The sequence below is a fragment of the Dendropsophus ebraccatus genome, chromosome 11 (assembly GCF_027789765.1).
Source record: "Dendropsophus ebraccatus isolate aDenEbr1 chromosome 11, aDenEbr1.pat, whole genome shotgun sequence".
In the NCBI taxonomy this organism is placed as follows: domain Eukaryota; kingdom Metazoa; phylum Chordata; class Amphibia; order Anura; family Hylidae; genus Dendropsophus; species Dendropsophus ebraccatus.
The window spans coordinates 15011804-15039459 of NC_091464.1; the positions used below are offsets into that span (position 1 = coordinate 15011804).

At 42.4% G+C, this 27656-nt stretch overlaps 1 protein-coding gene across 1 annotated transcript in view; it reads right to left on the bottom strand.

Moving 5' to 3' along the window:
* The window catches only part of LOC138768175 (amine oxidase [flavin-containing]-like), a 62490-nt gene that overhangs the window by 14485 nt on the left and 20349 nt on the right, over nucleotides 1–27656 (bottom strand). Inside the window, exons 2-8 of the mRNA XM_069946297.1 lie at nucleotides 22552–22646; nucleotides 12884–13021; nucleotides 8953–9057; nucleotides 7362–7453; nucleotides 3119–3260; nucleotides 1522–1671; nucleotides 315–474 (exon numbers count right to left, since the gene is read on the bottom strand). Of these exons, the coding sequence (XP_069802398.1) occupies nucleotides 315–474; nucleotides 1522–1671; nucleotides 3119–3260; nucleotides 7362–7453; nucleotides 8953–9057; nucleotides 12884–13021; nucleotides 22552–22646 (882 nt within the window). The remainder of the gene's footprint in view (nucleotides 1–314; nucleotides 475–1521; nucleotides 1672–3118; nucleotides 3261–7361; nucleotides 7454–8952; nucleotides 9058–12883; nucleotides 13022–22551; nucleotides 22647–27656) is intronic.

Below are 27656 nucleotides of genomic sequence, written 5' to 3' on the forward strand. Positions count from 1 at the left end.
TGCAGCTTTTAGCTAGATGGAGTAGGAGCTGAAATTACATATATTCTAAAACCATATAAAATACACCAGTGCAATATGTCATACAGCAACACCTACGTACCAGAACTATGAGCTAAGATTATGATTTAACTACGTATGGCCATGTGCTCTAGCCATTTGGGTATTTAAATCCTTATTGGTTAATAAAACTGAACTTTAAATAAGAATAATGCAATAACATATATGAAACATACTACAATATATAAAATAAAATATGCGCACAACATATAAAACATAAGGCGTAACATGATGACTGATGACTGGGAGTAGCGTACCTTTCTTCCTCCAGAAGGCTTCTCTATAATAAACCATACACTTTATTACTGAGCCCATAGGAACACGATTAATAAGCTGATTCCTTAGTGGAGGCAAACCAGGATTGAAGTGAATTTTAAGACATAGAGTGGGTGGAATGGCACTGACGACGTATTTTGCCTGTAACAGAATAAACCTGGTTTAGACACAAGAAGAAGAACATTATTTGAGTGCCCTCTAAAAATCTGTAAATCTTGGTATATTAGCCAGGAAATTTGGGGGATGACCAATTTATTAAAAGCTACAGTAACTGTTTACCGGCATGACTGAAACTAAATCTCTAAAAAATAAATCCCTCAAGATGTTACCTCCTCTAGCCACTCTAATAATATCACTCTATAGAGTCAAATTACAGCCCCTCCTTATTATTGAGCTTAAAGGAGAACTCCGGGAAAATGTAAAAATCCAGGGCAAGCAGGAGGTGGTGGTAGCATAGTAGCATAATAAAGAAGTTATACTTACCTGTTCCTGTCCTGCCGCCATGCCACCAGCTCACTGACAGACTCCGGTCTCCAGTTTTTTTCCAGTTCCTATATCATGACCCATCAAGAACTACCCACTCATGAACTCAGCGACTCCAGATGTGTCCCGCCTCAATCACTGACTGAGTGGGCAGCTGGGTTGTGACATCACAGAACTACAGGAGACTGACGGGGGACTGTGGGCACTGGTGCTGCACTGAGGAGGCATGGAGACAGGTAAGTATCTTCTTTATTATGCTCCCATCAGTGGAGAACGTGTAGTGTTCCATTACGTATTTTCTTTTCTTCTCTTACACTTCGGTAATACCGTATTACTCTAGTGTCACAGGTCAGGAGGCCGTTGTTCCTTACTCCAACCACTAGATGTCACCCTCACATAGCACAGCTGCAGCTAACACTAGGTCTATATACACACACACTTCTTTTCTCTCTAGTAACTACTTCCTTTAGTTAGTTAGTTAGTTAGTTAGTTAGTTAGTTGTTCCTGCTACTAGCCTCCCAACCTCCATGGGTTGCCATCTGTCATAGCTGGGAGGAGAGGTAGTCAGGGGACAGGAGAGTTCTGGGCAGTTATACATGGACTCATCACCCCAACCTTTCTATAGATTTGCCAGTAGTTTAGAAATCTCAAAATTGCTGACACCTCCACGTTAAACCTTTAAAAACTGAACGGACCCTCTCCTACCTCATATATCTCATGATTGAGGGTCTCTACTGTAATGTTCTCTGCAGATTGATCGACGCGTACCACCGGCCTCTGCAGTTTTACTCGACCGTGTAAGCGTTCAGCCATCTTCTCGCTGATTTGTCCTGCTCCGCCAACAAATTTTCTCTCCTGTGGAAATAAAATTTAGAAAGATACTTTATATAATGGCTAAAATGATGACGAAAGAGTCAATAAAATTAAAAATAGATAAATAAAAATGATGGTCATCTCAAAATGTTCATTCTTTATGGCCGCCATTCCCAATAGACATCTGTCTTTTTTCACTTGTGGGAACATAGGAGCAGACTTATCAAAGGATGTAGAATATAGATTGGTGTAAACTGCTCACAGCAACCAATCACAGCTCCTCTATCATTTTACAGGAGCTGAAAGCTGCGCTGTGATTGGTTGCTGGGGGCAGTTTACACCAGTGTATATTTTACACCCTACAGCAGATCTGCAGCAGACTTTATGACCCAGATTGGATTTCCTTTGAATCTGCAACTTCAAATCTGCGCCATTAAATCTGCTGCAGATCCTGTACGTGAGAACGCACCCTTAGGCCATGTTCACATAATGTAAAAATATGGGAAAATACGGCTGTATTTGGATAAATGCGACCTAAAATAATGATCATGCTCTTTATTTCAAGCCGTATTTATAAAAATACAGCTGTATTTTGCCCCTATTTTTACGTTGTGTGAATATGGCCTTAAGGAGTATTTTCATCTCAGCTGATACAGTTATACTTGTAGAGCTTGATGAGTTAAATAATTATGCAGATACAATCTTTTAGCAAACTTGCCTCCTTCTCCTGATGTGCTGATCTTTTCCTACCCTTGTTGACAGCTCATTGTCTAGTGTACCGACCACCACTCTGCTCTAAAAGAAGTGGTCTGGCTGGAATATTTATACATATAGGGGTGCAAAACACCTGTTTTGCGAATATTTCATTGGCATCTGGCCCTTTGCTGCCGCTTGAACCAGAGGGGTGAAATGGGGCATTGCGGCTGCACACAGTTTTCTGCTACAGCTGGTTTGGTTTTTACATTGTTATGGGGGTAGCCATCTTGCCTGGCCTGTTTTTACAGCATTTGGTGACATGCTTTACAGCAAGCCTCATGGACATAGATGACAATAGACATACTCTGTCCCCTTGAGATGAATGGAAACATCACTGAGCGTGCTCTGTGACCTGTGAAGAGGTCATTCCACAGGGAGCTGCTAGTGTCTTCTCTATCTACTAGGGTCATATGACGCTGCAATACTGTACAGATCACTTTACAGCAGCCTCCTCTTACCACAGACACAACAGGAAGTCTCAGCTTCATTTTAGCCCCAGTGGTGAGAATCACCATCTATATTATTTTATAATATAGATGGAAAGATGGAAAATTAGAAAGAAAAAAAAAGTTACTAAAAAATTATTAAAAAATGCTTAACATAAAATCACTACTTACAATAGGTCATTTTATGATGATTTTATTCAGTTTAAAGCAAATAAAATATAATGAAATTATTGTGAAAGCACTTCTATCATCTAAATACTAATATTTTTTAATAGTATTATAATTACCTGTCCACCATTAGATGTCGAAAAAATTCTTGTAGTTCCTCCACATTGTTTTACATACCACAAAAACCAAAGCGCCGAAACTTCATGAGGTTCCGATGTTACATTGACATTAACAAAAAGCGTTGCAAACTTCTTGGCTGTCCTGCAATATCACAAAAATGTCAGAAATTAAGCCGGAACTAAGCTGGTTTGTCTTGTGCTTCTTCAGAGCTGAAATCTCATCACATCCCTGCTTGTTCAGTGTCTACACAAAAATTATTATTAAGAGTTGAACTAATAAAAGTGTTATTATCAAGCTCCCATTTTTTTTGCCGATCTGCAAAAAATTCAGATTATGGGAGGGATTTATCAAACATGGTGTAAAGTGAAACTGGCTCAGTTGCCCCTAGCAACCAATCAGATTCCACCTTTCATTTTCCAAAGAGCCTGTGAGGAATGAAAGGTGGAATCTGATTGGTTGCTAGGGGCAACTGGGCCAGTTTCACTTTATTTTTGACATCACACCATTCATTTCACATATACACACAAAAAAAAAATTTATTTATCTATTCATTTATTTATTTTTCTCCCACTTTTACCCATTTTTTTCCTAGGTTATAACTCTAATCTATGCCCTGCATTTCTCTCACAGTCTGCTTTCGATCAATTTGGGATAACTGTTCTAGTGCGATTGGCACAGAGTCTCTATGGAAGTCCCTCATGTCGATGTAGATGTTTCCTTTCCTCATCACGGCTCAAGCATGATTTTGTCCTTCGCTGACTCCAGTCCCAGTCTCTACAAATACAACCCTGGTTTTCTCCTCCATCATGTCTCCCAAGTTCAGCAGATGTGACATTCCAGCAATCGGCGTTAGAACAACATTGGAATAACTCCTTAGTACCGATCACTTGAGATAAAGGATCGAACTCATTACACAGATATTTGGGACTTGGTTGCATGCACCATCATGGTGCTTCCTATTTATGAATGTCGGGTACATGAATTATGAATTATGCCTACAGGCTTACAGTTATATGGCCATTTTTTCTGTGTTTACCTAGTGGGCGGTTATATTTATGTATTTATTACTTTTGACTAATATATTTATATAGGCTTTTATTGATATAGCACTTTATATTTATTAGGCAGAGGTCCTATTCATGACATGGTCATGTTTCAATCTGGGTGGCGCCGAGAATTTCTTTGGCAGCGGCTTTGTGATAAGTAGGGGTATTTAGCAACTGTAGTTATTGGTGAATTTTATTGTTTGATTTATTGTTTTTCAGCTGCAGTTTTTTCTGCACAGTGTACATTATTTTTTGGCATACAAATTGGCCGGGATTCTTGTGTCCATATATGTCATTTTTTCATACCTTTACATTTTAGATATGATATTAGTGTTTGTTCACACGTCTCACTTCACTGTTTTGTATTCACATGGGGTCACTTCTCACATGGGACATGTTTTTTCTATACTGCATGGTCCTATGCATGTGGCATTTGGCACTTTATTTTTATTAACTTTTCACTTGCACTTATTTATTCACTCAGAACTCACTTGTGTTTCAGTCACCTCAGCCATTGCATTAAGCTCCTTGTAATTCAGAGTAATTATGGGCCATTTGTTCTTACCAGGGCCATTGCTTGGCTCTTGTTATTCATTTATCTATACAATCTTTTTTCTGATACAGGACATTCCTACATCAGGTATATATACTGGCTTACTCACACTATATACCCACTCCTGACGAAGCCGCCGGGTAGCGGCGATACGCGTGGGGCATTTGGTTCTCTGTTACACTGGGACTATTTACACTCAGGTGGTCTTGGAGCTATTGTATGCCATTGTGTATTATGCCTATTTTATGCACTGAGCATCTTGTGGGATGCATTGCTTTAGTCCCTCTCTAGCTCATTTTGCATAGTGGTGTAACAGTGAGCATCCTCCTGTATTTTAGGAGGATGCCGTTGTTTGGATTTTAGATGTTTTTAACCTGTTTGCAGCCGGTTTAATAAAGTCATTTCTGTACCATATTCCAGGTGTGTGCCTCATCTATATACCCTAGGTTTCTTTCCTTTTTCCTGTACATGTGTATTTTTCCCTAGGGTAGTAGACGGCACCCTATAGACTATCTTTTAAACGTTGGTGGTGCCCACCTCTTTGTTACAAATTCAGTTTCACTTTACATCATGTTTGATAAATCTCCCTGCCCCTATGTTCCCACAATGTCCTTTTTTTGGCTGTAATTTTTATGGTTGTAATTTACATAAAAAAACTGCCATGAAACGGACAAAAAAAACATACTGTAGCCTAGTGATGCCTTCCAGACAAACCTTTTTGCAGATTGCAGACATTCAGAAATACAGTTCTGAAAAAAAAATTGCTGAGCATGGGAATAAGGGCTCGTTCACACAGAGCAAAAGCAGCTGAATTTCTGCGCTGAATCAGCGCTGAAATTTCAGCCGTTAAAATAGGTGCAGAGCTAATTTCCATTGTGTTGAATGGAAATTCTGCTCTGCAGTTCACACAGTGGAATTTCCGCACTGAACTAATCCGCTTTCCGCCAGAAGAAAGAACATGTTCATTCTTCCGCTAGCGGAAGCCTATACAAACCAATGGGGCTCTGATTTTCTGTTTCAGCGCGGAATACGCGCGTATTCAGCGCAGAATACAAGCGTAATACAAGCGGAAATTACGTGCTGAACCAGCGCGTAAATGGGGAAAAAAGGGGGGAGGAGGATTCTAGTATATATTCTGGTATAGTCTAGTTTACTCGCCAAATACTTGCTAATTTCAGCGCTGAATGCATGCAGATTCAGAGCGGATTCCTCGAGTATTCCGCGCTGAATTTGTCAAGAGCTGATTACGAGCTGAACACTTTCCTAGCGGAATACGCAGGGATTCTGCTTACATTCTGCTTATATTCTGCTCGGAATTCAGCGTCAGTTGATTTCAGGCGGAAATATTTTCTCGCGTAATCCGCCCCTTTTGTTCTGTGTGAATGTAGCCTAAGGCCTAAACCAATGTAAAATAAGTAACATTATGTGGTTTGTTTAGACTTTCTTAGACAGTGTTTAGCAGCATACATAGCCTTCAGTTTAGGTTATAACACACTGTAAAATACGTCCATAATTTTAAGTTTTCAAAATACATCTGTATTTTCATTATAATAATGCTTTTCATTGAAGTCAATAGTAAACTGGACCCCAGTACACACAATATAGAATAACAGCCATAGTTGATCACGACCTTCTAAATAATGAACACACACTTATTATTTACCACCTGTGTTTGCCAAATACGACCATTTTTTCTCATATGTTCACACATTTTTTTATTTTCACTCGAAATTACAGTCCGTATTGACCGTATTTTCCGGCGTATAAGACGACTGGGCATATAAGATGACCCCCAACTTTCCTTGTTAAAATATAGAGTTTGGGATACACTTGCCATGTGAGACTACCCCTCTTCCAACGCACACCAAATAAAAATTAATTAAAAAAATCTGACAGCAACGAAGGCAGAGAAGGAGGTACGGTAATACGGTAGGATACAAGGGCGGGCTAGATGGGTGATAGAGGTGTGTTTTTCTGGGCACAGCGCCACTCTACCGTATCTCTTTTTTCCATACCCCGGACCCTGCAGCTTGCCCCGCCTTTCATACGGTTGCGGCATACGGCGGGCATCCAGCTGTTTTTGTGCTCCCCCACCGTATGCGCCGACTAAAGCTTCTCCAGTCCAGTTTAGAAGTTTTTCAGCACCCTCCCTATAAGACGACACCCGATGAATAAGACGACCCTTGACTTGTAAGAAGATTTTCCTGAGTTAAAAAGTAGTCTTATACGCAGGAAAATACTGTACCTTTTATTATACTGTGTGTGAACTCAGCCTTAATGGAAATCTCAAGACAAAGATGAAAAATCTGCTGTGTTAATTAGGGATCAGAGAAACGAATCTGGCGAAACCAGATTAGCTGTGAAGTTTGCAAATATTCGCTTTGTCAATGATATGCTGCTTACCCGTCCACACTCCCCAGAGGACAGCTCTGCAACCAGTGATTGGCCCAGCAGGCTGTCACTCTTCTCTAGAGCAGACTGGAGGCACAGGGATACGGAAGAGAATGGGGAAGCGCGGACTGTCCAAATTGTCGATCCATAATGACGATGAAACATTCTATAATTACCCTGGTTATTTTGTATCCCCCCCCCATGGCTTCTATTTATACTGTCAGAAAATAAATGTAGTTTTTTTAGACTTACTTGGTCCAACATAACTTGTCAATCAGTTCTTTCATTGTTATTTTGTCCCATTCCTCAGCATGTGGTGCGTTCCATGGAGCATCATTAGGGATCTGGAATAAACATATTACATGACGTAAATCCCTATTCACATCATGTCTGGGCTATCCGAGGCATACGGATACTGGCAATAAGGTTTGCCTGTGTATGGTTTTTCTACATGGGTGGACTGAAAGCAGTCTACATGTACTTTAGTTTGAAGAACTCAAAAAATGCAGTAGACTACTCCTTTAAGACCCACAAAATGAAAGTACATATGTAACATATACTCGTATCACTGGTGGACTATATATGGGCTATTAAAGGGAACCAATCAGCCCAATCAGATTGGGCTGATTTGGTTCCTTGGAGCGCTGTATAAAGCTCCTGTGCAGCTTGCGGCATGTACTGGCGGCAGCTGCAGCGGCTACTTTAATCCGGAGAAAATTAAGTTTAATCCCCCGGCACGCGGCAATGGGGATAAGTGACAGGCAGAGAAGCCCGTTACTGGCCTCTTTTCCTGTCAATCATCCTCGCAGAGCGCGCTGACAGGGAGAGAGCGGAGACTAGACACGGGCGGGGAGCAGCCCAGATGACTACTTGCCCGCCTCTCCCTGCCACGTGCTGGGGGATTAAACTTTATTTTCTCTGGTGTGAAGTTTCTGCTGCAGCCGCAGCCGGTACATGCTGCAAGCTGCACAGGAGCTTTATACAGAGCTCCCACATAGGCTGATTGGTTCCCTTTAAGGTGAATAGCCATGAAATAGGTACACCTCGATACATGCTGGCAGTATGCCTCAGATCTACAAATATGAGAAGGGGGCAAAAAATAATTTATGAGAATTTGTTTTCTTCACCCAGTATTTAGGATCGGTGATTATACATAAAAAAGTTATATTCCCTATATTTTTTGCACCCGTACAGCGATATGTCCCACTTCTGGACCCCAGCCAGCTGTCTTCTTAGCTCCCCTCCAGCAATGTCATGACCTGGTTGACGGATGCCCCACTCAGCCAGTCAGTGACTGGGGCAGGACACTGCTGCAGTCACTTATTGGCTGTGTGGGCTAAATCCCACCCACTTGTGACTTTCAACCCAGGTCATGATGTACCCAGAAATCGGGAGGTCACCTGGAGGAGTATGGGAGCCTGGTGATGCGGCACAGAGCAGACAGGTGAGCATGTTTTTTTTTAATTTCCCCCTACCTATTGCCCCTGCCAGACTTCTTCTTTAATAAAAAAAAAAATCAGAATTTAAATAATCATAGGTAAGAATTTCTGTACCACTAAACAAGAATTTAAAAGTATCCATGGGGTTCTGTAGCAAAGTTGAGGCACCAACTTTGTTCTATCTGTGGGAGGCTGAACATACAGGCCCCGACTGATCAAACTTTTTGACATGTTTTGTGACATGTAAAAAGTTTTTTCAAACTACAGGGACACTTTAAATATCAAAAATATATTTACAACATATTTACAACTAACTGTACAACATCCGCATCTATCTACTGAGTGTGCATTGGATGCTTGGATACCAAGATCTTACATCATTGGCAAAGTTTATTCAAAGTTACCTCTGTTCCCATTTCATCCATAGTTCTCCATAGATTATTATAATCTAAGTATACAATTGGGTTCCACATTGGAGGGAAGGGACCTTTAAAGGTATATGATTTGCCCTAAAAGAAAAAAAAAAAAAGATAAATAAATAAAATCAGATTTTAATGGCTTTGTTCATGTTTAGTTTAAGATTGCACATCATGACAAAGGACAATGCAGTTTAATATGTGATACATTTGAATACTGACATCACAATCTTTCATTCCCTGTAGCCGGTGATACATTGCTTATTTTCAGGAGGCAGCAATCAATAGATCTTAACATTTGTCAATCATATATTATCTCTCTTGCCATTTGATTTATATTGACTTGGACCTGACTTATTTTGACCTTGGCCTTATTATGTATGTACAATTGTGTTATAACTAAGAAATTCAAAGCAGAGCACACAATATGAATGATATCATAGTTCATAGAAAGAAGACACAATATGAATGATACGATAGAAAGAACACACAATATGACGGGATTGGTTCAGAGAACAGTTCAGAGAAGTACTAGCAATTAAGTCAATATACAGAACATCATAGGTTATACCCGATAGGGTCACCGTTATGAGCACTGCCCTCCCCGATCGGCACTCTGAGGACGGGGCAGTGCTCCGGACTGCAGATTACTCTGCTAACAGCATGGGAGTGGCGCAGAGGAGGAGGGTCAGTGGTGGTTTATAAGGCCCATGACCACCCAAATAGACCTATACTTTTACTGGTGTATTGTCTCCTGGCTATATTTCATGACATGATGAGCACCATGCTAGTGCTGCCAGAGAGTGGGGTGGGGCTCAAGCTTGGTGAACAGCCCGAGGCCTATGTTAAAGTATCTTCCCCTGAGGAAGGTAAGAGACATACCTTCCTCCTCGGCGCTCCGTGTGCTATAGGGAGCGATCAGCAGGTTAGATTCGTCTAACCTATTGATAGTTCCCCTATAATCAATCAGTCACACAATAAGAATGTTCTCTGTGGTCCATAACAACCAATCAAAGATTTCATTTGACTGGAGCTCATTAATATTTTAAAATTGATTTCTGATTGGTTGTTATGGGCCATCTCCTCCATCATATCTTACCCATAGATTGTCTCTGACTGGACCAGTAAGAATAGACCCTGTTGGCTATCTGATATTATAATGGGAAATAAGTGGACTTTCCATATTGTGGAGCATGCACAGGAGATGGATGGGATGCATACCGATCCACAGACAGTAACACAGCACTAAGGAGGATGAGTCAGGTGAGCATATCACCTCCAAACGTGTGTATTAAGCCAGGTACACACACATTAACCCATTATATAGAGAGGGGTTGTCCAATGATGAGACCTATTTTCAACTGTCTAGTAAATAATAAAGGGTATTTAACTGGTTGATGACACAGGACAAGTATGTCCATACAAATCCTCTGGGAGAACTACAAATGGGTTGACAAAAAAATGTTTGAAAAAAAAATATATAAATATAAAAAAAAGTTCCAAAATTGCTTATTTATGGTGACATTACATCCCAGAGAAAAAAAAAAAAAAGAATAAAAAGTGATCAAAATGTCATACACCAATGTGTGTACCAATAGAAACAAGAGATCATGGTGCTAAAAAAAGAGCCCTCACACAGCCCTACAGGCTGAAAAAAAAGTGTCATGATAGGGCAATTTTGTAATTAAAAGATAAAATTGGTTCTGTAAAAAAAAAATAACAGGTAACAAAGAGGAAACAAAAATTTAAAAAAATGGCTGTCACCTTTAGGGTGACACCTTAAACTAGTTTTAGACTGTTGGCTACAGTGTCGTGTAGACAGGAACAGGAAGTCTGTAAAAGGTTTGAAGACAAAAAAGCAAACACTCTGCAAACAAAGCAGAAGGAAAGCATAAAACACCCCATATAGGTAGTGGAAGGCAGTGAAACCTTGGATTATGATTATAATTCATTCCTGGTAATGCAAATCACTTAAATATCAAAGCAAATATAGAAACAATTGAAACTTCGTTCCACAACCCAAAAATAAGGTAGGTAAGGTGTTCTGTATAAGTAAAGAAGGGGTTAACCAATTAACTCTCCCACCACACACATCTCCCCGGATGGCTGCAAACTTGCCGGTGCTGGTATTAGTGCTGGCTGCCTGGAGCTATTGGTGAGGGGGTTGATTCAGGGGTCAGAGGGAAGCCATGGTCACACACCATCCAGCGCCACATGTAGACAAGATGGCAGCAATGTGTGTGCTACAATGGCGCAAGATGTCCGGACAAGGCCCTGGGGAGTAAAACACTAACCAATTGGGTTACATTAGTATCACAGTATCTAGGCTGCCTAAACACCGGAGTAGGGGGGCACCACAGCCTTACTCACACTGAGTCTCCGGCAGCAGGGAGAGGAGATAAGGCGGAGCTGCCCGCTTCCACAGGAGGGTCTCTGCAGTTCTACAGGGTCACGGAAAGGCACTGGAGGAGTTACAGAAGGTGTCCGATCACTGGTAGAGTTGATCACTGGGTTAAATCAGGGGGCTTTCTACCCAGTACAGTATCAGGATGGGGACATAGAGGGGCTCGTATTGCCAAATCTTGCTTATTAGACCAAGTTACTTGTAATCCAAGGTTTCACTGTACTCTTGCTTACCAATATATGTTCATTTATTAGACAGCAGAAATTAGGTTTCCTCATCGGCAATCCCTTTAAGATCTGTGTGAACGTTGTATTAAATGTGTCGGTCTCTATAGAAATATTTTAATTCTATTATTTAAACTAGTGATATGAATAGTAATTAATGAAAGAAAGTGAAGAAGTGTCTGCTATCTATCCAAAACAGCACCGCACCTGTGCACAGCTCGTATCCTAAATTGCAGATTAGCCCCGGGTATAAAAAAAAAAAGCAAAAGCCAAGTTTAATCTTGAACAATCAATTTAGTTTAATTAAAAAAAAAAAATAAATAATAATATATATATATATATATATATATATATATATATATATATTATAGCTGGTGATTCAAATGAACTGTTGGGAAAAAAATATATCTTGCCCACTAGATGGCGCTGTGAATTCTTGTAAACGTTTACACTCTGTCCTTGTCAGCTAAAAAAGTTCACAAGTTTTTATTTTACTTTGATGGCTGTCTTTCCCTTGATCAGTTATCTTCTCTATTACAGCTTTGATCTTCTCCTCACCTGCTTTGCTATTCTTGGTATCTTATTTGTCATATTTACTCATTTTAGATCTTTTCTTTGCTATGTCATCAAGCTGTTCATTATCAAGAGCAAACTGAAAGGTAGGTTGCTGTGTGTGGAGAACAGAGATGATGAAGTAGTAGGTATGGGATCATCCACCCCAGAGAAACAAAAAAAAAAAAAAAATCAGACCATTAAAGGGATACTTAGGCGAATGTTTTTTTCTTTCCAATCAAGTGGTGTAAGAAAGTTATATAGACTTGTAATTTACTTCTATTTAAAAATCTGAAGTCTTCCAGTATGTATCAGCTGCTGTATGTCCTGCAGGAAGTGGCGTATTCTCTCCAGTCTGACACAGTGCTCTCTGCTGCCACCTCTGTCCATGTCAGGAACTGTCCAGAGCAGCAGCAAATCCCTATAGAACACCTCTCCTGCTCTGGACAGTTCCTGACATGGACAGAGGTGTCAGCAGAGAGCACTGTGTCAGACTGGAAAGAATACACCACTTCCTGCAGGACATACAGCAGCTGATAAGTACTCAAAGACTTGATATTGTTCAAATATAAGTAAATTACAAATCTATATAACTTTCTTTTCTTTTTTTTTTTAGCTGGTGTTCCCCTTTAATAAAACTATAAACGTGTAATGCCATTATTAAAAATCCATTCCGGTCATAGTCACATTGATTTGTGGCGGGTACAATTGCCTTGCACGCTGTAAACATTTAACTTACCTTAACATAATGGATGAGACGTTGCTCTTCATTTACTTTGTACGTCTCTACTCCCAGTTCTTTAGCAACTCTTAGGATTCGGTTCTGAGTCGGTCCCACGTAGGCACCACCCAGATCGACATATTTTGCTTTGTTGTTCTAATAAAAGAGAAAAAAAGCCAATTACTAGAATTTTAATCTGGGACATCTATAAAACTTGCTTAGATGTAAAGGGTTAAGGTATACTCAGGTAAGTGGTATTCTAGTATCATGGTCTTTTCATGTAGTACTATATTAATGGGACTCTTACTGGTTTAGTGTCATTAATCAGAATTAAAGGGGTACTCTGGGTGGGAAGCCTTTTTTTCATTATGGCCAGGGAGGGGATGTGTGAAAGCAACAATGTTCACTTACCTCCCCAGTTCCAGCACTGGGGCTCACATCACACTACTCCAGTCCCTTGGCCGCTTCCCGGTCTGAAATGGGCTTGAGACGTGATGTGATTCAGCTCACTCAGCCCACTCATTCATTCAGCCGCCGAATACCTGAGCGGGCTTGAAACATCACGTTTAAGCCCCAACTCAGACTGTGAAGTGGCCGGTTACAGGGGGACTGGAGCAGCATGATGCGTGCCCCATTGCTGGAACCGGGGAGGTAAGTTGAGGTTATTGCTTTCATTCTTGCCCTCCTCAGTCATAGTAAAAAAAAAGGCCTCTCACCCAGAGTACCTGTCATGTATTTACCTGGTTGCTCTGCAGTGCTGCAGAGGCAGAGGCCGGCTGACATTCCCATACACGCCCAGCCGGCTGATGCTGCAGATAAGCAGCCTATCAGAGGTAGGGGGCAGGAGCGAAGCTGTGCAGGAGCACAGAGCCAATCGCGAGCTGCCAGGCGCTTCATGCAAATCAGGGGCGGTGTATTTAAACAAGCAGCTGAGGCTCAATAGCTGCCAGTGATAGTTTTGCCTTGCTTACTACACCAGCATTACTCTGTGTTCTGACTCCCTGTATTCCTGACCTCTGCATTTGTTACCTGACTTTGGCTTGTTATCTGATTTTGTACCTCGCTCCTGACAGTGTTTCTGACCTTGGCCTGTTTATACGGTATTCCCTTTGTATTGTGATTTTGTACTGTTTTGCTATCTTGGATTTGACCTCTGGCTTGTTTTCTGACTGTGATTTTGGTTCTGATTTGTGGTTTATACGTACCTGGCTGGTTTGACTCGGACTGCTGACTTTTCTCCTTGTCTGGCCCTGCACTTAGTAGCGTAGGGACTGCCGTCCAGTTGGGGTCTGCTACCTAGGGCAGTACGTCCAAGTAGGTAGAGACAGTGGGCTGGGTTCAGTTAGGGCTCACTGTTCCCCTACGGACGTGACATTATCACTGGCCAACATTTACTGAGTTGCTCACTACCTTCCCAATGGATGCAATGACTGCAGTAGCTGAGCAAATGCAACGTCTCACTTATACAGTGCAGGATCTTGCACAAAGAGTGCAGCAGCAAGAGGTTTCCCAGACACATTATGTTGCTGTAACTCACGCTATCCCCGAAGAACCCCCAGTTCAGCTGCCTGGTAGGTTTAGTGGGGATAGAAAAAGTTTTTTGACCTTTCAGGAGGGCTGTAGATTGTATTTCCGTCTCCGTCCCCAGTCATCTGGTGATGAGGTCCAGAGAGTCGGTATTGTTGTTTCACTCCTGCACGGGCCACCTCAAGAGTGGGCCTTTTCGTTGTCTCCAGGTGCTCCTGAGTTGGTCTCGGTTGATGCCTTTTTTGCAGCTTTGGGCCTTTTGTATGATGACCCTGACAGGGCAGCTGTAGCGGAGACACACTTGACTACTCTGAGACAGGGTAAAAGGCCGGTTGAGGAGTATTGTTCTGAGTTTCGCCGGTGGTGTGTTCCGTCTGGGTGGAATGACCCGGCACTTAGATGCCAGTTTAGGTTGGGTTTAGCTGATCACCTGAAAGACTTGCTGGTTGCTTACCCTACCCCTGACACCCTTGATGAAGCTATGACTTTGGCTGTTAGATTGGACCGACGTTTTAGGGAGAGACATTGTGAGATGTCTGAGACTCCACTCCCATGCACCACTGCTACTCCAGTTCCTGTTACTCCTGGTTTTACAGCTGAGCAGGTCGTGCAACTGGGGGCTTCTGCTACAGATCCTTCACGTGAACGCAGAACCTCCCGTCGTATCCAAGGTCGCTGTTACTACTGCGGAGGGGCTGACCATCTCATTGCTGAATGCACAAAGAAAAAGGTCAAGCCAGAGGGACTCCAGGGTCTAGGTGACTTGCAGGAAGGTCACCTAGGCCGTCAGGTATTTTCTGTTGTGTCAAAAAAGTTTTTGCTCCCTGTAAAGATTTCTTATTTATCTAAGTCTGTATCAGGGACAGCATTTGTTGATTCAGGGTCAGCATGCAATTTTGTGGATGCATCCTTTGCCAGGCGTGTGGGTCTTCCTTGTTTGCTTCTCCCTGATCCATTACGTGTAGTTGCTGTAGACTCCACGCCATTGGTTAAAGGAGCAATCCAGTACTGCACCCCTGAGATTGAGATGTTGGTGGGCTGTGTGCATTCAGAAAGATGTACCCTGTTGGTTATGGAGGGCTTATCTTCTGATGTGTTGTTGGGGTTACCATGGCTACAATGTCATAATCCTATGCTTGATTGGGACTCAGGGGAATTAACAAAATGGAGTCAGAAATGTTTTGGTAAATGTATTCCAGTAACTCTAGGTTGTCAGGAGGTGGAACAAATCCCTGCCTTCATTTGTGACTTCTCTGATGTTTTTTCTAAATCTCAGTCAGAGGTCTTGCCCCCCCATAGGTCATATGACTGTGCCATTGACCTGTTGCCTGGGGTCAGATACCCTAAGGGGAGGATTTATAATTTGTCTGGTCCTGAGAGGACAGCTATGAAAGAGTATATAGCAGAAAGTCTTCAGAAAGGACATATCCAACCCTCTGTTTCTCCTATGGGAGCAGGCTTTTTCTTTGTAGGGAAAAAAGATGGTGGTCTCCGACCCTGTATTGATTACAGAGAGTTAAACAAAATTACTATAAAAAACCAATATCCATTGCCTTTGATACCAGATCTGTTTAATCAAATTCAGGGAGCAAAATGGTTTTCTAAACTGGATCTCAGGGGGGCATATAATCTCATTCGGATTCGTAAAGGTGATGAGTGGAAAACTGCATTTAACACCCCGGAAGGACATTTCGAATATCTAGTTATGCCTTTCGGGTTGTGTAATGCTCCTGCGGTTTTCCAGAGCATGGTAAATGATATTTTCCGTAACTATATAGGTAGATTCATGGTAGTTTATCTTGACGATATCTTGATTTATTCTGAAAATTGGTCCGTTCATGTCCAGCATGTCCGTCAAATTTTACAAGTGTTACGGGAAAATCATCTGTTTGTAAAATTGGAGAAGTGTGTTTTTGGGGGGCAAGAGGTGTCATTCTTGGGGTACATCTTGACGCCACAGTCATTTCATATGGATCCAGCTAAAGTCCAGGCCATTGTTGATTGGGTCCGCCCCACCTCCTTGAAAGCCTTGCAACGCTTTCTAGGATTTGCGAACTACTATCGCAAATTTATCAGGAACTTCTCAGTCATTGTTCGGCCATTAACTGACATGACTAAGAAAGGAGCGGACCTCAACAATTGGCAGCCGGAGGCACTTGAGGCCTTTGAAAAACTAAAGAAGTGTTTTGTTAGCGCACCTGTGCTGGTGCAACCCGACCATTCTAAGCCTTTTGTAGTGGAGGTTGATGCTTCCGAATACGGGGCAGGAGCTGTACTATCACAAGGTTCTGCCACTTTGACCAATCTTCGCCCTTGTGCCTATTTTTCTAGAAAATTCTCCTCTGCTGAAAGGAACTATGACGTGGGGAACCGTGAACTATTGGCAATCAAGTGGGCTTTCGAGGAATGGCGCCACTTTCTCGAGGGTGCACGGGATTGTGTCACGGTCCTTACGGATCATAAAAACCTTACCTTCCTTGAAAATGCTAAAAGGTTAAACCCACGGCAGGCACGTTGGGCATTGTTCTTTACACGGTTTAACTTCATTGTCACATATAGACCAGGATCAAAAAATGTTAAAGCTGATGCCTTGTCCAGGAGTTTTTGTGCCAGTCACCCCCAACAGGATAATCCAGAGCCCATCTTACCCAAGGAGACGGTTGTCTCAGTAATTACTCCTGATCTTGCTACCCAAATTAAAGCACATCAAGATCTGGCCCCAGTAAAGACCCCTGTATCCAAGCTGTTTGTGCCTCCCCAGTTACGGTTACTTTTATTGAAAGAACTGCATGATTCAGTATTGTCTGGGCATCCTGGAGTCACTGGCACAAAGAGATTGGTGGCTCGAAACTATTGGTGGCCAGCCCTGTCCAGAGATGTGGGTTCCTATGTTGCAGCCTCTGCGACTTGTGCACGTGCCAAAGCTCCCAGAACTCGTCCTGTAGGAGAACTTTGTCCGTTACCAATACCTAAACATCCTTGGACCCACATTTCAATGGACTTCATGACTGATCTTCCTGTCTCGCATGGCAACACAGTCCTTTGGGTGGTGGTGGATCGTTTTAGTAAAATGTGCCATTTAATACCTCTGAAAAAGCTGCCTTCGTCAAAGTTGCTAGCTGAGTTGTTTATCAGACATATTGTCAGACTGCATGGTATCCCAGAGAATATAGTGTCCGATAGAGGGGTACAGTTTGTGTCACGTTTCTGGAGGGCTCTCTGTAAGGCCTTGGACATCACTCTGTCATTTTCTTCTGCCTTCCATCCAGAGACTAATGGACAGACTGAGAGAATGAACCAGGCCGTAATTCAAAGGTTACGATGTTATGTTTCTGATCAACAAACCAACTGGGTGAACTATCTGTCCCTCATAGAATTTGCACTCAACAACCATGATAGTAGCTCTTCAGGTACTTCGCCTTTTTTTTGCAATTATGGTTTTCACCCGCGTCATGCGTCGTTTTCTGGTATGCAGTCTGGGCTGCCTGATGTGGATGCTGTCATAAAAGACCTGTGCACAGTCTGGGCCCAAGTTCAGAAGAACTTGGTTAAAGCCCAGAGCATTCAAAAAGGTAAAAGTGACAAGAAACGTCTTTGTGTTGGTGGATTTGCTATTGGTGATAGGGTGTGGCTATCCACCAGAAACCTTCGTCTAAAAGTTCCCTCTGGGAAGTTGGCACCACGGTTCATTGGTCCTTATGCTGTGTCTGAAATAATAAATCCTGTGGCTTACCGGTTAAAACTTCCCAGATGTCTCCGGGTCCACAATGTATTTCATAGGTCCTTGCTGAAAAAGTACATACCAGCCCTCACATCTTCTGTAAAACCCCCTCCTCCTGTAGTTGTCAAGGGTGAAGTGGAATACGAAGTGGCCCGGATTGTTGATAGTCGCAGAGTCCAAAGATCTGTTCAGTATTTGGTCCATTGGAAAGGTTATGGTCCGGAGGAGAGATCATGGGTTCCTGCTCGTTTCATCCATGCTGACTTGTTAGTCAAGGAATTCCATGATTCCCATCCGGACAAGCCGAGACCAGGTAAGGGTCCAGTGGCCCCTCATAAAAGGGGGGGTAGTGTCATGTATTTACCTGGTTGCTCTGCAGTGCTGCAGAGGCAGAGGCCGGCTGACATTCCCATACACGCCCAGCCGGCTGATGCTGCAGATAAGCAGCCTATCAGAGGTAGGGGGCAGGAGCGAAGCTGTGCAGGAGCACAGAGCCAATCGCGAGCTGCCAGGCGCTTCATGCAAATCAGGGGCGGTGTATTTAAACAAGCAGCTGAGGCTCAATAGCTGCCAGTGATAGTTTTGCCTTGCTTACTACACCAGCATTACTCTGTGTTCTGACTCCCTGTATTCCTGACCTCTGCATTTGTTACCTGACTTTGGCTTGTTATCTGATTTTGTACCTCGCTCCTGACAGTGTTTCTGACCTTGGCCTGTTTATACGGTATTCCCTTTGTATTGTGATTTTGTACTGTTTTGCTATCTTGGATTTGACCTCTGGCTTGTTTTCTGACTGTGATTTTGGTTCTGATTTGTGGTTTATACGTACCTGGCTGGTTTGACTCGGACTGCTGACTTTTCTCCTTGTCTGGCCCTGCACTTAGTAGCGTAGGGACTGCCGTCCAGTTGGGGTCTGCTACCTAGGGCAGTACGTCCAAGTAGGTAGAGACAGTGGGCTGGGTTCAGTTAGGGCTCACTGTTCCCCTACGGACGTGACAGTACCCCTTTAAGGCTATGTTCACACATTGTATGACACCGGCCGTTTCATGACCCGGCCGGGTCACGTAACGGCCGGTGTCAGATAAGGTCATCATGATCTTTAGCGCCGCTGAGTTCATCAGAAATTGAGAGCATCAGAAATCCCCACTGCACACAATGGAGCGTGGGGAGGTCTGTAATTTGTATCGCAGATACACTTATAACTGTGAGACACAATTCTTTAAAAAAAATTCAGAAAATAACAATGTATAATTTTTTAAAATATAACTGGCATTTTATTGCATGATCACTGACCAACCAGCACAAATTCTGGCTCTAACAGATCTGATAATTGTTTTTAAAGAAGTTCCTCTTACCCTGCACCCATTACCTGTATTAATTGCATTTGTCACCGGTATAAAAAAAACACCTGTCCACACAATCAATCGCACTTCAACCTCTCCACCATCACCAAGACCAAAGACCATGTCTAAGGACACCAGGGACAAAAATGTAGACCTGCATAAAGCTGGGATGGGCTAGAGGACTGTAGGCAAGCAGATTGGTGAGAAGGAAACAACTGATGGCGCAATTAGAAAATGAAAGCAACACAAGATGATTGTCAATCTTCCTCAGTTTGGGGCTCCTTGCAAGATGTTGCCTCATGGGGTAAGGATGATTCTGAAAGGAATCATCCCAGAATTACCCTGGAGGACCTGGTCAATAAGAGCTGGGACCATAGCCTCAAAAACTAACATTAGTAACACACTATGATGTCGTGGATTAATACTCTGCAGGGCACACAAGGTCCCCCTGTTCACACCAACACATGTCCAAGCCTGTTAGAAGAGGCATGGGAGAAAGTCATGCGGTCAGATGAGTCCAAAATAGAACTTTTTGGTATCAACCCCACCCACCGTGTTTGGAGGAAGAAGAAGGATGAGTACAACTCCATGAACACAGTCCCAACTGTGAAGCACGGGGGGGGGAATCACACTTTGGGGGTGTTTTTCTGCAAATGGGAAACAAAGACTGCACAGGTATTGAAGGGATGACGGATGGGGCCACCTAGTGCGAGATTTTTGCTAACAACCTCCTCTCTCTGTAAGAGCACTGAAGATGAGTCGTGGCTGGGGCTTCCACCATGACAATGACCCAAAACCCACAACTAAGGAGGAAACCCACAGCTGAGACAACTAAGGAGGAAACACACAGCCGGGACAACTAAGGGGGAAACACACAGCCAGGACAACTAAGGAAGAGACACACAGCCGGGACAACTAAGGAGGAAACCCACAATCGGGACAACTAAGGAGGAAACACACAGCTGGGACAACTAAGGAGGAAACACACAGCCGAGAAAACTTTGAAGGAAACCCACAGCCGGGACATCTAAGGAGGAAACACACAGCCGGGACAACTAAGGAGGAAACACACAGTCGGGACAACTAAGGAGGAAACCCACAGCTGGGACAACTAAGGAGTAAACACACAGCCGGGACAACTAAGGAGGAAACCCACAGCCGGGACAACTAAGGAGGAAACCCACAGCCGGGACAACTAAGGAGGAAACACACAGCCGGGACAACTAAGGAGGAAACCCACAGCTGAGACAACTAAGGAGGAAACCCACAGCCGGGACAACTAAGGAGGAAACCCAAAGCCGGGACAACTAAGGAGGAAACCCACAGCTGAGACAACTAAGGAGGAAACACACAGCCGGGACAACTAAGGAGGAAACCCAAAGCCGGGACAACTAAGGAGGAAACCCACAGCTGAGACAACTAAGGAGGAAACACACAGCCGGGACAACTAAGGAGGAAACCCACAGCTGAGACAACTAAGGAGGAAACACACAGCCGGGACAACTAAGGAGGAAACCCAAAGCCGGGACAACTAAGGAGGAAACCCAAAGCCGGGACAACTAAGGAGGAAACCCACAGCCGGGACAACTAAGGAGGAAACCCACAGCCGGGACAACTAAGGAGGAAACACACAGCCGAGACAACTAAGGAGGAAACACACAGCTGGGACAACTAAGGAGGAAACACACAGCTGGGACAACTAAGGAGGAAACACACAGCTGGGACAACTAAGGAGGAAACCAACAGCTGGGACAACTAAGGAGGAAACACACAGCTGGGACAACTAAGGAGGAAACACACAGCCGAGAAAACTTTGAAGGAAACCCACAGCCAGGACAACTAAGGAGGAAACCCACAGCTGGGACAACTAAGGAGGAAACACACATCCGGGACAACTAAGGAGGAAACACACAGCCGGGACAACTAAGGAGGAAACCCACAGCTGGGACAACTAAGGAGGAAACCCACAGCCGGGACAACTAAGGAGGAAACCAACAGCTGGGACAACTAAGGAGGAAACCAACAGCTGGGACAACTAAGGAGGAAACCAACAGCTGGGACAACTAAGGAGGAAACCCCCAGCCGGGACAACTAAGGAGGAAACCCACAGCCGGGACAACTGAGGAGGAAGCCGTCTGACCTCTTTAACAGCAAAGGTTTCTCGACCAAATGATTCAATATCAAATAATTTTTCTAGCAATAAAATGCTTAATAATTATTTAAAAACCAAGTAATGTGATTTTCTGGATTTTCTTTTAGCTACTGGCTCCGACAGGTGAAGTGTCCAAAATTGAACAATATTGTCTGATTTAGCCCATGGACAAATCCTTTGGTTATTTTTGGTTATAACATTTAAACTTGTAGGAGCAATGTCCATTACAAGGTTAATGGGGAGATAATCCCTTCATACAAAAACCTCCTTATTTGTCTAATTGTCAGAGAAATATCAATAAACCGTTACAGACACCAGGAAATTATAAAGTACATCCTCTTCTTCCGGAGACCTCCAGGGGATTCATACAGAGTCTTATTTGTCTTATCAAGGTCTCCAGCAGTACCACAGAATTGCTATTAGATCCTCCATCCTCTGCTGACTCTGTCAGGATCTACACAACAAAGCTGGTTTTGTCTTTTAAAAATATATTTTTATATGGATAACTATAAAGACACAAGCAACAAAAAACAAGGGAACAAGTATAAAAAAAATATTTTTTCAAGGAATATAGACAACGATCAGCCGATGTCGTGCAGGAAAGGGAGAATTCATTCCAGTCTGACACAGTGCTCTCTGCTGCCACCTCTGTCCATGTCAGGAACTGTCCAGAGTTTTCTATGGGGATTTGTTACTGCTCTGTGCAGTTCCTGATATGGACAGAGGTGGCTGTATAGAGCACTGTTTCAGACTGGAAAGAATACACCACTTCCTGCAGGACATACATCAGCTGATAAGTACTGGACGACTGGAGATTTTTAAATAGAAATAAAATGCAAATCTATGTAACTTTTTAATACCAGTTGATTTAAAAGAAACGAAAATCGTCAGAGTTCCTCTTTAATAATGCTATCCAAATAGTCACCTAGGCCAGTTAACTTACTTTTACAGTGAAAGTTCGTCCTCCAACTCGATCTCGAGCTTCTAGCACAACTACACTCAGTCCTGAGTCTACTAGCAATTTAGCTGCCGAGAGACCTAGGAGACAAAAAACCCACTATTATTCATGGTCATAGTCATGTGCGCTATAGATTCATGAAATATGTGCACACTTATTACTATATTCTGTAGTGTAATGTAACCTTAGTGGTATTCACAGAGGGACATGTAATGTAATGAAATTCTTCCACCTTAAAGGGGTTATCCAAAACAAGGGCTACAAAAACATGGCTACTTTCTTCCAGAGACAGCACCACTCTTGTCTCCAGTTTGGGTGCAGGTTTTGCAACTTAGTTCCATTGAAGTGAATGGAGCTTAATTGCAAACCGCACCTGAACTGGAGACAAGAGCGGTGCTGTCTCTGGAAGAAAGTGGCCATGTTTTTGTACCACTGGATAACCCCTTTAAGGGTAGCTCCCATTGCAGGAGGCTGAGCTGAACTAAGCTCATGTTCCCCTCCAAACTGATAAACAGATAGTCAACTTATTGATAGGTTTGTCGACACCGTTGGCATAAACACTACAACGCCTGCCGAATGCCACCGTTATGAGAAACCTATTTTATTTACCATTTCCTGCTTTATCACAACTGATATTAGATACAATATACCAGTATTATAGGGTATACTGATACAGATAGTGGTACAGTATACTGGTACTGGTATATAACTAGAATGCGCAGTTGTATACTGTGCTACAGTCTGTGTTATTGAAGTACACAGTAGGAGAACTAGCAGTAATCCACTACTACCCCAAAGTGCTTTTTAGAACTAATAATATCAAAGGGGTTGTCCAGCGAAACTCTTTTCCTTTCAAATCAACTGGTGTCAGAAAGTTATATAGATTTGTAATTTACTTCTATTAAAAAATCTCAAGTCTTCCCATACTTATCAGCTGCTGTATGTCCTGCAGGAAATATTGTTTTATTTCCAGTGTGACACAGTGCTCTCTGCTGACATCTCTGGCCGAGACAGGAACTGTCCAGAGCAGGAGGGGTTTTCTATGGGGATTCATAAAGACAGACTCTGGGGGAGATTTATCAAAGGGTGTAAAATTTAGACTGGTGCAAACTTGCCACAGCAACCAATCACAGCTCCTCTTTTCTTTCACCAGAGCTGGAAGCTGAGCTGTGATTGGTTGCTGTGGGCAGTTTGCACCAGTCTAAATATTACACCCTTTGATAAATCTCCCCCAGAGTTCCTGTCTCGGCCAGAGATGTCAGCAGAGAGCAGTGTGTCAGACTGAAAATAAAACAACATTTCCTGAAGGACATACAGCAGCTGATAAGTATGGGAAGACTTGTGATTTCTTAGAAGTAAATTACAAATCTATATAACTTTCTCACAACAGTGGATTGGAAAGAAAATGATTTTCAATGGACAACCCCTTTAGTGGGGTCCGTTACTTAATCGAGCATTCGATTATTTTAGTGCTGGCTCATTTTATGACACCATATTTGAAAGTTATACGTCATGGGTCTCCAAACTGTGGCCCTCCAGCTGTTGCAAAATTACATTTCCCATCATGCCTGGACAGCCAAATCCAAAGCTTTAGCTGTCCAGGCATGATGGGAGTTGTGGTTTTGCAACAGCTGGAGGGCCGCAGTTTGGAGACCCATGTTATATGTCTTAGGGTGATAGTTTTTTTATAATGGGGTTATCCAGTGAAAATCTTTCTGAAAATCAACTGGTTTCAGAAAGTATGATGGAATTGTAATTTACTTCTATTCAAAAATCTCAAGTCTTCCCATACTTATCAGCTGCTGTATGTCCGGCAAAAAGTGGTGTATTCTTCCCAGTCTGACACAGTGCCCTCTGCTGCCACCTCTGTCCATGTCAGGAACTGTCCAGAGCAGAAGAGGTTTTCTATAGGGATTTGCTACTGCTCTGGACAGTTCCTGTAATGGACAGAGGTGGCAGCAGAGAGCACTGTGTCAGACTGGAAAGAATACACCACTTCCTGCAGGACATACAGCAGCTGATTAGTACTGGAAGACTGGAGATTTTTAAATAGAAGTAAATTACAAATATGTATATACCTTTCTGAAACCAGTTGATTTGAAGGAAAAAGATTTTGGCTGGACAACCCCTTTCATAGCCGATACACAGTACCCTATAAATACAAGCTTGCTCGGTCATCTTTTATTGTCATCTACCCAGCAGGAAATTACTATATTTTGTGAAGGGTTAATCCCAATCACTGCCTAAATGTACAACCTGATTGTGTTCATAGTATAATAACTATAAGAACATATCCATGTGCATGACTTCTGTGGGTGATGTCGCTGAATAACTGGGACCATTATCTATAAATTAGCGCCAATTCTTTGGACAAAGCGAATAGGTGGAATGAATGCAGATCAGGCGTCTGCTCCAGGGATACAGCGTTATATGACTTCACCCAAATCAAATATTGTCCTTATCTGAAGGAGTGAGGTTTAATGCCGTCCAGATCAATTTCCTGCTTCTCTCTACCACTGACCTTTACTGCAACCATCGTCTAATAAGACTGTGTACACAAAATACAAGGTGCAACTTCTCTCTAGTTACATGATAGCAGTGATTACATTTTCTGATTTGCAAAGGTAAATGGTATTTTTACAGTAAGAGAAAATGTTGAAGGGTGGTTCGCAAAAAAAAAATTGCCAGAAAGTGCAAAAAGCTCTTTCATTTACTTCTATAAAAAGAAAAAAAATTCCAGTCTTTCAGTACTTATCATATGCACAAGCCAAAAAGACAGAAATGACTGCACATCGCACCCATGGTTGACACGAAAGCTTGTTCAGCTACATTTAAAAACCAACATCAGAAGTTAGTATATAATTTGAATTTGAAGTTAGTATATAATTTCAAACCATATTGCCTCATGTACCAACGTGCAGGTCTCAGTACTTATCAGCTGCTGTATCTCCTGCAGGAAGTGGTGTATTCTTTCCAGTCTGACAAAGTGCTCTCTGCTGCCACCTCTGTCCATGTCAGGAACTGTCCAGAGCAGTAGCAAATTCCCATAGAAAACCTGTCCTGCTCTGGACAGTTCCTGACATTGACAGAGGTGGCAGCAGAGAGCACTGTGTAAGATTGGAAAGAATATATCACTTCCTGCAGAACACATATCAGCTGAGAAGTACTGGAAGAACTTGACATTTATTTTATAGAAGCAAATTACAAATCACTGTCACTTTCTGGCACAAAAATTTAAAAGGAGTTTTCTTTAAAGGCGTTTTCTAGCAGCTCCATAGAGAATGAATGGATCTGCTGGTTATGTGCTGACCCACAGATCCATTCATAACTAAGGAGCCAGGGTAAACATCCCTGGAAGCACGGAGGTCGGGCCCCTATGATCTCATACTTTTCCCCTATCCTGTTGATAGGGATCAAGAAAAATGTATTTAAAAAAAATATATATTTTTTTTTAAATTTGCACCTACATGACATGCAAACTGTCTTCTCCTCCTTCCCTGCCATTAGCCTGGACCTATTATACACACACAGCAGTGTACTCCCTATATACAGTATCACCAGTGCAGTGGGTTTAAACACTAGCCCTCCCATTGTTCATGTCCCCCTCTGTTACTTATTGTGAGGGATTGTTATGTAACATTAAGTATATGACCACAGCGCCATCATTAATTGGATAACTGCTGGATTATTTGATTAGATATCTATTACATTACATTTATTAGCACTTGGGGAGATGCTTTATTCTTCATGTCTAATGGCCGCACAGCAGTCAGTGCCGGGGGCGACTTGTGGCTTTCCGATAATGAAATAATGCTTTAAGAAAACCTTATTACATCTGGCCTTCGGTATCATCAAATACTATTACACTGATGAAGAAAAACCACCAGGGCTAAATAGGAAATCAGAAACCAAAAAATTAAAAGTCTGACATTGAGTGCCCGGTTACCAGTAAAGACAAAGGGACCAGTAACATGATAAATACTTAGAACGTTCTGTAAGGTTTGTATGAAGAAACAGAACAGACATATAATCACATACATATTTCATTCTGTTTCATTCTTTTATTATCCCACTCAAACATAACCTTTTATATGTTGCTGTCCATGATGAGACTAATAATTCCTTCCATACTTCTTAGTATCTATTTAGTCTCCTTCTCCCAGTGTTGAGCTGCTGCTTTCTGCTAAAGACACAAAAATCTGTATGTGAGCCTTTCTCTCTGTCTCCCCCCCCCCCTCCTTCTGAGACGGCTGATGTAAACAAGTCCCTGGCAGGCTTTATCTGCAACATTTTAGCTTCTGGGAGGGTTATTCTGAGGTCAAGTTGCTAATGAACTCACTTTGATTATCCCTCCCAGCATTACAAAGAAGCTAAAGTGTTGCAGATAAAGCCTGCCAGGGACTAGTTTAAATTAGCTGTCTCAGAAGGGAGGGGAGACAGAGATAAAAGCTCAAACAGATGTTTGTGTTTTCAGCAGAAAGCTACAGCTGAGAACTGAGGGAAGGAGACTAAATGCATACATTTCCAAAGACTATCGGTCATATGTTTATCGTTCCATTATGGTGAGGAGAGGAATAAGTAATAGCCAGACAGCTCTAGCCCCAGCTTATCCCACCCAGAACAATAGGGTCAGGTAGTAAAAATCCAACATGTACGACTTTTCTATCAACCTCCATCACAATACAACTTTAGTCGGCTGAATGGGCCAAAGTCAGCGGGTTCAACCAACTTGAAAGTAAAGTGTATGCACACATTAGTTCTGAAGGTGGAAGATACCCATGGGCAGGAGGTACAGGTGTGAAACATAATGGAAATGGACTCCTTATTAACCCTTTCATGTCACAGTCAATTTTTGTTTTTGCAGTTTCGTTTTTCCATGTTTAAAAGGCCATAGTGTTATTTTTTTTTTTTTACAACATCCCTAAAATGCTTTTATTTCTTGTTTTATGGGGCTATTTGAGGGATCTTTTTTTGTGCCATGATCTGTAGTTTTTTTTATTGGTATCACACTTTTGCACGTGATACATTTTTGATTAATTTTTATTCAACTTTTTCTGGAATGTGTTGTGATAAAAAATCAGCAATTTTGC